The sequence below is a fragment of the Staurois parvus genome, unplaced genomic scaffold (genome assembly GCF_062004578.1).
Source record: "Staurois parvus isolate SC_StPar_1 unplaced genomic scaffold, SC_StPar_1.0 ptg000020l, whole genome shotgun sequence".
NCBI classification, from domain to species: Eukaryota; Metazoa; Chordata; class Amphibia; order Anura; family Ranidae; genus Staurois; species Staurois parvus.
In genome coordinates this window covers 6,657,250-6,670,000 of record NW_028317816.1, presented here as the reverse complement: position 1 = coordinate 6,670,000, position 12,751 = coordinate 6,657,250, and the positions used below count along the sequence as shown (strand labels likewise).

General features: G+C 41.7%; 1 protein-coding gene across 1 annotated transcript in view; it reads left to right on the top strand.

Moving 5' to 3' along the window:
• Positions 1-12,751, top strand: part of BMPER (BMP binding endothelial regulator) — a 331,942-nt gene that overhangs the window by 236,201 nt on the left and 82,990 nt on the right. The window contains exons 11-12 of the mRNA XM_089687148.1: positions 4,613-4,658; positions 6,492-6,821. Coding sequence (XP_089543274.1) covers positions 4,613-4,658; positions 6,492-6,821 — 376 coding nt within the window. The remainder of the gene's footprint in view (positions 1-4,612; positions 4,659-6,491; positions 6,822-12,751) is intronic.

Genomic DNA, 12,751 nt, shown 5'->3' with positions numbered 1-12,751 from the left:
TCCACTTCATCATGGAGGTACACCACCCCTTTCTAAAGTGGGGAGATGTCTGTTTGCCTTATGGACACCTGGTCAAAATCATCTTGAATGCTTGAGCAAGAGATGTGGTGTTTAAAATGCAAAAAGAAGTCCTTTAGGCCCCATAGTAATCCCAATCATATGACATGTAAAGTAAATCTAAGTTGAACTATGGTAAGGGGTAGTGATGGGCTTTATGTTTGAGTCAAAAGTAAGTTTGACTCGAACATGGGCTGTTTGTGTGTTCGCTGAACACACAAACAGTAAGGACGTTCAGCAGACTGTTCGCCCACCGTGCCCCACAGTGCATTGTGCCCTGACAGTGCATTGTGATTGGCCAAAGCAATGCACCTGACCATTAGCTTTGCTAATCACAGCGCATGATGATGTCACAAGGTTACCCCCACCCCCTTGTGATATCATCACAGTATTTAAGAACTATCATTGCAGCACAGCTGTCAAGTGGCCGGGAGCCAGCATTGAAAGCTTTTTATTTTTTTGGGTCGGCGGGGGTGGTGGGCATCATGATTGATGTTGGATCTACTTCATGGGACATTATTTTTATTTTTGTTTTTAGTAAAGAACTTGTTAAAGACTGTCTCCTGTAATTTTTTACTAGACTTTTTTTTGTGAATGGGTAGAGGAACCATGTACCCCATACTCATTCACATGGGGGGGCAGGATCTGGGGGCTCCCTTTTTATAAGGGGCTTCCAGATTCTGATAAGCCCCCCGCCCTCAGACCCCCAAAACCACCGGCCAGGGTTGTGGGAAAGAGCCCCCCAAAGCACCCCCCCATGTTGAGGGCATGTGGCCTGTATAATTCACTTGCCCCCCCTATTTTGACCTGCATGCTCAGATATGCATCTGATATGGATTTTGGGGGGACCACATACCAGTGTGTAGACCTACCATTTGGATATCATCCACACCTCAAGTGTTCATCAAAGTTCTGGCCCCATGCTAGCCTTACTATGAACCCAGGATGTTCCCATTGTGAAATACCAACATGACTTCCTCTTGAGGGAACTGGTAAAACTGGTAATTCATACTTTAGCTGTCAATGTGATGCAGACATTCCAGAAAACCTGGACAGTTCGGGACATGTTTTATAACCTAATTCTGCGTTAAACTTATACACAACTTTATCCCTGACCTGCTTGGTGTGTTCCTTGGCCTTCATGATGCTGTTTTTTCACTAATAATCTCTAACAAACCTCTGAGGGCTTCACAGAACAGCTGTATTTATACTGAGATTAAATTACACACAGGTGGACTCTATTTACAAATTAGGTGACTTCTGAAGGCAATTGGCTCAACTAGATTTTAGTTAGGGGTATCAGAGTAAAGTGGGCTGAATACAAATACATTTTTCAGATATTTATTTGTAAAAATGTTGAAAACTATTTATCGTTTTCCTTCCTCTTCACAATTATGTGCCACTTTGTGTTGGTCTATCACATAAAATCCCAATAAAATAAATTTACATTTTTGTTTGTAACATGACAAAATGTGGAACATTTCAAGGGGTACTTTTTCATAGCACTGTAGCTGCTAGGTACAAACTAGCTACACAATAAAGTAACACATTTACATATTTTTAAAAGGACAGTTAAATTCAAAGCCATTCCTGATTAATTAGAGCTAGATAAAGGCTGGTACTAAAAATGAAGATTACAAAAACAGGATGTGGATTCCAAATTCCCACATGTGCTGAGAGATAGAAGAACCTACTCACTTCTTATTTGGCTCAGAATCCCTAATAAAATGATTTTTAAACAGCTCTTTCCAACTCCTAGGTTAAACCTGTTTAGGTCCTAAGAAGATAGGTTCTTGGTGATAAAACATTTGAGATACAGCTAAACTTCTGCTGCCCAATCTGTGGCCCTTTAGTACTTGTTGTGTAGCCTTCAAACTACCACAGTTAGCAATGGAAGAAGATAACTGCTCTAGCAGTCCCTGGTGATATCCCAGTGTTCTGACTGTCTCCTGCAACATGTGTCCAGTTTACAATTCTGTAATACATCCATGGTCTGACAATTTCTCCAATGATGTTCTCAATTTCTAACAGGCCCTTGCATATACTGTATATTGAAGTCAAACTCAGGGAAACTTTAAAACTGCACCAACATTGTAATGGTTAGCTGCTTGCTTACATCTCCGAGACTTATTAAAGAAGACTTATTTAACTGATCCTCTGATTCTCGACACTGAAAGTCCCTGCAGTGTTTTTCCCTCTATTGTCCATGGATCTGAGGTCTTGTCATCATCATGGGTCCATAGCCCTGCATTGGACGTGATAAGGATGAGGGACAGTCCACCACTGAAGCGTGGGGAGGCACCATCTGCCAGAGGAGCAAGAGTTCAGATACCTAAAAGTGTCTTAATGAGCGTTAATGAGCAAGTAACCCTCGCAGCGTGGGTGCAGTCTCACTGCAAGGGATCATTTTAAAGCTTCCCAGAGTTGGGCTTTAAATGCAGTCATGTGCCACAGTTGAGGTCTCCTATCCATAGTAAGTTGACCACTACTGATCTAAACACATTCCACTAGAGTAAATACAGGTAATACCAGAAAAATAGGATTCTAGTTATGTTTCCAGTAAGAGTTTTCTTACTTTTCATGAGTCTAGAAAAAAAAATTCATTAAGATCAAGTGTGGGAGATATTACACACATCGTAGCTTAGATATGAGTTCCTAATAATACAGTAAAACCTCAATGTACTTGCATGTACATAGGTAGCCACATACAGTGTACTTTGTAAATAGAAGCTGCTCTATTACCAAAGAAAATAAATTGCAACATTGCAAAAACAAATTGCTACTTTAGCCCTTTTTAATTCAGCAACAGAGCAGCCTATGTGTATGCAGCACACAGAGCCATCAATGAAGGTGGTTGTGTATATGCGGAGCATAGTTGCAGATTGCCCTGTTTTCAGGTATCCATGCAGGAGTAAAGGGGCCCCTTTGTGCTCATACAGCAATGCAAACTTTTAATTTAGTATCTTCTCTACAAGAGGATTTTAACTACTTCTCCGTAACACATGTTTCATACTTTGCTAGTTGTAAAGTTGATAATTGCAGCTTTTTCAGCATAAAAAATGTCTATTACATACTGAGGTCAGAATAATAAATTATAGTAAAAGCAGAAAGGTAACTGATTTAACTAGATTCCACTGAGCTCAATGAAGACACAAAGGATTTTTTGTGTATCCATTAATAGCAGATTTCCATGGTTTCTTTTTTTTTCCCCAACCACTTCAGATTTATACTAGAACTCACACTCATAAAACAATGTGGGCTTATTGGAAACATTCACAGAAAAGCATGAAATGCTATCACTTATTAGTCATCAACTAAAATACATTGTCCTAGATAAAAAAAAAGGAAAAAAAATTAAATAAACACAGGTTTTTAACAGCAGGTTCTAAATGACTATTAAGTTGATCCATCAGGTTTTTATAGCTAAGTCCTCAGGATGGCTATGAATGCAGCCAAACCAAAAAGTTGTGATGTAGAATACACATCTGTACATTATTACAAATCAAAAGTTGCCTTTTTAAATTTGGTGCCAAATGAGGCACACAAAAAAAAAACAACAGCTGTTTCTGTTGCACAACCAAACAAAAGCCTAATTAGTCTTGCCTGAAATATTTTCAGACATAAAACTGAAAGGCTCATAAAACTGAAAAGACTGAAACATGGTCGGATTAGAAAGACTTTTCTAAGAAAAATTTGGATTATATCACTTATTGTGTTCCTTGGGGATTCTGCCTATTGACTAACATTTGCAGCACACTTGATATATATTGGCTACCTTCTTTTTGGTATTGGTCATATACTTCTTCCTAAATCTGGCACCAGTAGATACAATGGCTCAACCCACTGGGCAGTCAATACATTCACATTGACAATAAAGCTTCAGCATATAGATGCTTTCTGAGCTGCTGTCACTCCACATGAGCAGGGTGATTGAACTTTAGGAAAATATTTTCCAAATTCTATCAAACATTTTTGTGAACCATAACTGTATTGTATTGAAATACAAAATAGTTTTTTTTTTGGATAGAAATACCCATGTCAAATGTTATTGCTGTCTATGTCTCTGCCTCTTTATTTCTCCTGATGATCATTAAGTGATGGGTAATCCAAAATGATGCAGGAATTTAGTGGACATCTTTCATTGAGGACACCTGTTCCGGTGATAAATTTCCATCTAAAAGCAAATTTAACACCATTTTTGTTCTCATTTTCTGCTTCATTTTCAGAACAGGGCACTTTAAAGTGGTTCTAAAGTCTAAACATTTTTTATCCTAATGCACTCCTTGCAATAAGGTACACAATGTTTAGGCATAGGTTTTGGCCTATCAACCCCCTATATACATACCTGAGTTACCAATAATTCCAGTGCTGTGCACATCTGCAGCTCTTCTCCCTCACTTCCGTGTCTCACTGGCTTTGCTGGGGCACTGGGAGCCAACACATGAATTATGAAGCCAAAACCCTTGTTTTTTACATCCTTTGAAAATAACCTCCAAAGAGAAAAGATTTGTGACCGGTTTCCTAAATCTCGTGCTGTTTCTGTGTTTTGTTACAGGGCAAAATGCTGAATAGAAAAGGCTGCTGTCCTATTTGCACTGAAAGTGAGTAAGTTAATTTTTAATTTTTATTCATTGTGACTCTTGAGAATGTTACGTTGCACTAGTTCCTTCTATATTTTTGGTGCTTGTCTGTTGCATTTAGACCATAAATTTTCAGCACCACAGTTTTGGCATCATTTCATCTTTGGGTGGGATTGGTAGATTTAGTTGTTGGTATGATATTGTTAGAGGCAAACCCCAAGCCCTTCTATCAGGTAAAGGCAGAACGCACCATGGTAGCACCAAAGCTTGATTTCCTTTTCTTACCTTCTGTACATTCAGAAGGGAGCCTCCCTTCTGACATCATCACATTGTCCACCATCTTGGTACATCTATGTATAACGATTGATGCCCATTACTTCAACGCTGTTGTAAGTGCAATTTTGTTTTGTCCTAATAAAGTAATTGGCATTAATGCACTATGAGAGGCACCTCTTTATTATTATCTTTTATGAGCCAGCATGGATCTTAATTCCAGAATGGTTGAGTACACCAGAGCAAAGCAGTGGGTCCCATTATAATCCATCTGTCTGATGGAGTCATACTCATATTGAGCTTATCCCAACCTCCTGTAATTAAGAGGTCTGGGGATCTGGTAAGCCTTCAATTTGCTCTATAAGGTGGTGGCTACTCACGTTGGTGATTTTTGGTTGGAACGAAGAAGAATTTTCATTTTTTGCATATATAAGAGACTTTTTTTTATTCACCAAGATTGTTTTGTTATCATCCTTTTCATATGAGGATTTTGAGTACCTAGGGTTCTTCAAGAACTGTCATTACTCATATATTTAGTGCACTTTATTGTGTATTTTTATTGAGTTTGTTTATTTAAATTGTTCACCCTTAGTTCAACACTTTCTTTACATCGTTCTTTACATCTCTGCAGCTGTAGAGGTCAGTGAGGGCTTCTTTTAAAGAAAATTTACAACTTATTACGAATGTCCATAGTCTTAATGCTGGTACACTTTAAAGGTTACGCTAAGGTGTACAAATCCCTTACTCCAAGGAAAGATATGAACTAACAGAAGTAGCTTGCATTTCTCAAACTCATGGGAATATATATACAGGAAAGTATGTACCTTAAGGAATTCATGGACCAATGCCTAGGTTAGCATGAATATGTCTTCATTAATACCAGTACAAACCTCCAGTGTTTAAATGAATTTATCATTTTATCTAGATCTGTACCTTAACACTCCTTATCATATCCCTGTTTACAATTGTTTTATACAATCCTCTCAAATCTTTGGGCAATGTTGCAGTAAAATATAGTAATCTCAAATGGGTCAGCTGCTTGGCTACCCTTAAATGCAGCTGTTGATTATCCCATTTCAACTCAGCAGATAATTATTCCAGTGGATGTTGCCAATGGTTTGGACATCCACATACTTTGCAGTTTCAAATCCTGCAAGTGTATTTTGTTCTCTCACCATCTCTCTGATTTTGTGCAGTGCAAATGTTTTAGTGTAGAACAGCATCATTTTCAAAACCAGATACCTTAAAGCTAGACATAGAACTGGGTCATTTAACTGGACAAATGATCTGTCTATCAAACAGACACTGTCTGTTATGTTAGTTGTGCACAATTTTAGCCTAGTCCCCCACTGGATCCTCTGGTCCCTATACAGTAGATGCCTAGCAAGGAATTAATTGTCCATTTTTTAAAAAGACTTGTTCATGCTAATGCTCTTGTGTAGACTATGGTATATTTAGGTCACAACAAGGGGAATATATTTAATCTAATTTTGTGTCAGACAGATCTTGTCTTTTGAAAAAATGCTGTTATTATATTATGTGATACTTTGCACATTAACTATTCTTTATATCTGAATACAGAGCCTGGTGTTTGTACTGTATTTGGAGACCCCCATTATAATACGTTCGATGGACGGACATTCAATTTTCAAGGAACTTGTCAATATATTTTGACCAAAGATTGCGCATCTTCTACCTCACCTTTTGAAGTTATAGTAAAAAATGATGCTCGACGCACACACTCTTTCTCATGGACAAAAACCGTAGACCTAATAATGGAAGGAAGCATCATTAGTCTTCAGCAGCATCTTACAGTTAAATGGAATGGAACAAGAATATCACTGCCCTATGAAACACCTCAATTTCATATAGACTTAGATGGTTACCTTTTAAAAGTCACCACAAAAGCAGGTAAGACTTAGATGTAGGAAATAGATATGCATAATATGTAATTGTTGTATATTCTGGACCAATCTACTAAAGCAGTTGACATTTGTCACTGAAAAAAATGTGCGGCATCCAGGAAGTGGGCTTTAAACCTGGGCACCACATATATGTGTTCTAGTGTTTGTGCTGGGAGCAAGCTCCACAACACTCTCCCAGCACAGAGACTGGGCTCTAACCAAGAGCCCTGGGTCTCATAATAACAATTGGAACCTGGAACACCTGGTTCCCGGTCACCTGATCGCTGTGATAGCCTCTGATTGGCTGTGGCAGGGATCAGTCACTATGCAGCCCACCCATGTGATTTCACTTTCTTCTGAATGGAGAGAAATATACATTGTGTCCTTCTCTCCTTGCAGGAGAGAAAGATGTACTCAAACAAAAACAACTATGTAAAATAAAAATAATAATAAATTAAAAAGAAATAAAAACAGATAAAGGCTTCTAGGCCAATGTCAGGGTTAGTGTTAGGATCAAGGTAAGAGTCAAAGGTCAAGTCCTGGGTCAGAGGTCAGGGTCAGTATATTTTAGGTAGGATTTTCAAAAAAATTACCTTTTTTGTATTTCGATGATTTTTATTAACTTTTTTAAAAACAATTTAACAAAGGAAAACTAAAGCATAAGACACGCCCGCACATGGGGCTATCAATGGCACATAAAAAATAAAGAGAACAGTGCTGTAACACCAACAATGTAAAAGACGTGCCCATATAGGGGCCATTAAGAGCACATAAAATACAAAAACAGTGATATAACACCAACAAGATACCAGTTAAGTCAAGTATCTACCGCCTCACAGATTCAAACAGAAAAGAAAGAGGAAAAAGGAGTAAAGAAGGAAGAAGAAAACAAGACCAAAGCAGGAATCCGGGAACGCCAATACCGTACTGCATCATGAACCCAGATTAGTCGGGGGGAGTGTAGGAAAAGCATATGTCAACCACGGCTCCCATATTTTCAAGAATTTCCATTGGGAGTCATTACGGATACTCGACATCTGTTCATTGAGCATCAGAGAGGCCATACGGTCCCGCACCCCCTGAAGAGGGACAGATAGACCTGAGCAATTGTTCTAGTGGCCGACAAAAACAAATAGGAAGCCAGCTTCTGCTGATGGGCCAACAGGCCTGGTATGGAACAATGAAGCAAAGCATACCGAGCCTCCCGGCGTATGGAGAGATGGAACAATGTGTAAAGAAGGCCAAATACATGAGACCAAAAATCAATCAGTCTCGGGCATGACCACCATATATGCAACACTTCTCCACGATGGCCACAACCCAGAAAGCAGCAATCACTATAAGCAGGGTTCGCCTGGGCTGGGACCCAATACCAACGAAACAGTACTTGTATGCTGCCTCCAGCGTGGCTGTATTAAACGAACATTTAGCTATAAACGACCAGGCCCTGTTCCAGTCCTCCAAATCCATGACTGCCTTCAAGTCACGCTCCCACTGGGAAACATATGATAGAGAGGTACGCATTGAGCGCCTATTCAGGGATGCATCAAGTAGGGAAACAAGGTCTGGAGCTCCCAGACGCTCTTGGCAAAGCTGCTCAAAGGCAGATTTCTGATTCGGGAAAGTGGAATTGCCCCGCAATGAGGTCAGTCAGTGCCGCAATTGAACATAATGAAAAAATTCCTCCTGAGGAACATCCTGTGACTCCCAAAGGGAGCTCCAAGTGGGAAGGACCGAGAAGTCAAAAAGTGTTGCACTTGTGAAAAACTATTGGCCACCCACAAGGAGAATGCCCCTGGCTGATCGAAACCTGTCAGAAGAAGAGAATTATTAGTAATTGGGAGCAAAGGCAGAAAGGGAGAGATTAAGCCACTGGAATAATGTAACGAATCCCACACTCATAAGCCATGGAACAAAATTGGACTTCGTGTCAGTGGGCGTAAGGCAGGAGGGAGCCATAAAAGTGTTGATGTCACGAAGTGGGCACAGTTAGGCAGTTCCAAAAGGACCCAAAGAGGAACATCAGAGGAAGCATGAAACATAGACAGTGGGGCAATCTGGCTCGCCTGGTAATACTTAGCTACATTAAGCACCCCAAGACCTCCCTGGAGTCTATGAATAAAAAGCGTATTTCTAGAAACTCTAGGGCATCTGTTGGCCCAGATGAATCGCATAATCCTCGCCTGAATCAGTCGGAGAAAATGAGGAGGAACTCGTACTGGGAGGGTGCGAAAATAATATAATAATTTAGGTAGGATGGTCATTTTCACCGAGTTGATTCATCCTATCCAGGACAGGTGCAGGAATTGCCAAGACTGCATAAGAGAGGACACAGAACGAAGCAAGGGATAATAATTCTCAGCAAACAAAGAGCCATAGGTAGGGTCAGGTGGATTCCCAAGTATTCAATGGAAGAGGAAGCCCATTGGTAAGGGAAGTGAAACTATAAGCGCAAAACCAAATCTGAGGCCAAGGAAATATTGAGAGTGACAGTCTTATTCAAATTAATACGGAGACCCGAAATCTGGGAAAAATGTGCAAGGACCTGTTGCAAACTTGGGAGAATTGTCAAGGGATTAGTGAGAGTCAAGAGGGCATCATCATCATCCATTATCTGGGCCACAAATTGGCCCCTTTCCCCATAGCTTGAGGCACTCGACAAGGATGCCTGCTTTTAACAATACTCTACACCCTAGCAATTGAACCCCTAGCCCTTTTGATTAGAGCGGATCCTAACATACGCAGCCTCGAGGTCGGCGGGTCTCACAACAAAATTTGCCTTTGCGGATGATGTACTCCTCTTTTTGACTTTGCCACTGACCTCCACCCCTACCCTACTCTGTATTCTACAAGACTTTGGCCACATCTCCGTCCTTCAAGTTAATCCCCCAAAAATCTATGGTATTGAATATTTTCCTCTCCTCTCAGGAGATCTCACATTTGCAACAGGTTCTCCCATTTTCGTGGTCCCACCAGTCTATCTCATATCTAGGCATTAAGCTGACGGCCGCCCTATCGGACTTATACTCCGCCAACCACTTACTAATGCTCACTCATCTTACAGGTCTTATGCATAACTGGTTCTCACTGCCACTGGCATGGATGGGAAGAATCACAGTGGTTAAAATGTCCATCTTGCCTAAGACACTATACCTATTTAGAATTCTTCCCATCCCTGTCCTGGCACAGTTTATCTGCATTCTGCAATGGCGCACATATGCATATATTTGGGGTCCTATTCGCCCTCGAGTATCCCATTCTACTATTCACAAGTCTAAATTAATGGGAGGTCTGGGCCTCCCAGACTTTGCTAAATATTATCAAGCTGCACATCTTGCGCAACTTCCAAAATACCATGTGACCCACAAGATCCAGCAATGGGTTGTTTTTAAATCAGTTGATAGCGATCCTCTCTCACTAGCCAACCTACTATGGCTCCGACCATTCGACCGTCGGACAATTCGGAATCCAATTACTTCCCACTTTATTTCCCTTTGGGATAGAATCAAATCACGATATCCCCTCCAGTCTTCTCTCCCACCTTCAAAACCCAGCCTTTCATCCGGCCTGGTCTTCTCCACGTTCTTTTGCACATTGGTCCTCAGCGAACCTTCTTCGAGCCCATCACTTTTTGACCAACACAGGTATCAAATCCTTCCCCTCCCTTCGAGAATCGTATTATCTACCAGCGTCGGAAATCTTTAGATAGCTTCAACTGAAGCACTTCTATATCCCCCTTATCAACCACTTCATGCTCCATCCGCTCCATGACCTTCTTCGAAAGCACGTGCAAGAAAGACCTACACAGGCAGGGCCTCATCTCCGCTCTTTTACACTCTATTACTGAATCCTGAGTCTTCCTCTGGCCCTCCATATGTTGCTAAGTGGGAGAGGGACCTAGGTTCCAAGCTGAGCTCTGATGAATGGGACCGCATTTGGTTGGCAACCAAATCCTCCTTACAGATTGTGGTAGCGGTTGAGACTAACTACAAGGTCTTGACTCGATGGCACCCAGTCCCGGCAAGGATTGCTAAGTACACTCCGGGTTACTCTCCAGACTGGTTTCGGGGCTGTGCGATGGCGGGAACGTATCTCCATATCTGGTGGTCCTGCCCAGCAGTTCAAGTTTTCTGGGTTGGAATCTTCCATATGTTGTCTACTCTTTTTGTACAACCACTGTCGCCTACCCCAGACATTGCCTTACTAAATTTGCAACCCCCTCGATATACAAGTCCCAATTCAAACGTCTCTTACAGATCACTACAGCTGCCAAACAAATTATAGCTAAATCTTGGAAAACTCCATCCCTGTGCATACTGGCAGTTTGGAATAAGGTAAGACAGGCAATGATACATGCTAAAGTGGAAGCTGCCATTACAGACACTGTCCCTAAATTTTTGTCAGTGTGGACCCCTGGGTGGAACACTTCCTACCCCCATGCTTTGACGAATCATTGCTCCTCCCTCAATAATCTCCTCCATCTGATGGTAGTCCTGAGCCTTGGTCCTGTCCCAAGTCCACCTCACTATTCTGGTAGTCAGACAAAAAAGTTGGAACTTTAATGTTGGCCACCAGGCCTCATGCCTTAATTCTTTTCTACTGTGAACATACTTTGCATATTGCTTGTATGCCATGTAACTTTAAACTCCACTAAAAAGTTTGAACAAGAAAGTAACCAGCCAAAAAGGGCACCAACAGGGTCACAAATTCCTTATAATAGAGGCCTGAAAAGCCATCAGGGCCACGGTGGGCTGTAAAGATTTGTTAGCTTGAAGTACTTCTGATATGGTTACACCAGCATTGAGGGCTACCTGGGCCGCTTCGGACAATCCAGGAAGTCATAGATCTTGAAAGAACACTTCTGCTTAAGCAACAGGGAAGGGATCTGGTTTGACTTATAGGTGTGAAAGGAAGTCTGCAAAGAGTGAAATGATCTGCTGCAGATTGGAAGTGTAGCCCCCTGCAGGGAGTCGCAAACGGACCGGATTGTGGGGTTTCCCCACAGAATTACATTTCGTAGCCAGCATCAGACCCAGCTTATTAGCACAGGTATAAAAATCTATGTTTGGTTCAACGCAAGGCCAGAGCATCCTGTGTTTGTTTATGGGCCGCAGATGGGTGCGACTTCCAATGAGCATCCACAGAGGCTAGCAAAGAGTGGAGATCCAAAAGATGATGCTCCCGCTTCCGAGCTGCAGCCTACTGTATAATGTGGCCCTGCACCATGGCTTTATGCGCCTCCCATAGGGGCACTGCCGAAGAAACAGATCCCAAGTTCTCCATAAAATATGTACGTATGAAAGATTCTATTTGTTGGCAGGGGACCTGAGTAGTCAATAAGGATTTGTTAATGCGCCAGTGAAAAGGGCACCGTGCTTACCCTGAAAGGGCAAGGAGTAGAACCAGGGGATCATGATCTGACCAGGGTGAGGAAGGGATAGATATCCGCCTGACTAAGGGAAGCTGTTGGACATGCATAAATTTGTGGTCAATTCTGCAAAACTGTTATGAGGATTTAAGTAGAATGTGAAGTCATGCTCAGCTGGGTGAAGTTCCCTCCAAACGTATGCCAGCCCCGCAGTCTGCAAAAGGGAGAACATACGTCCCTCTAACACTAAGCCGTGAGAAGGGGCCGCCCCCTGGGCATAGCACCTATCTAAAGTGGAATCCAAGGTAACATTCGAATCCCCCAAAAAAAGAAGATCCTTAGAGTGTCGGGAAATGATAGTGCAGAGATGGGAAAAAATGTTTGCTGAAAGCGATTGGGGGAGTAGTAAGAGACAAAAGTAACCTCCTGGTCCCAGAGGGTGCCTTGCAGGAGCAAGTACCTTCCCGTGGGGTCCACTATATTCTGGGCTCAGACGAAGGGGAAATTATGTTTAAAAGCTATCAAACACCCCGTAGTTTCTCAGGAGCCAGGGACGTGTAAAAGATGGG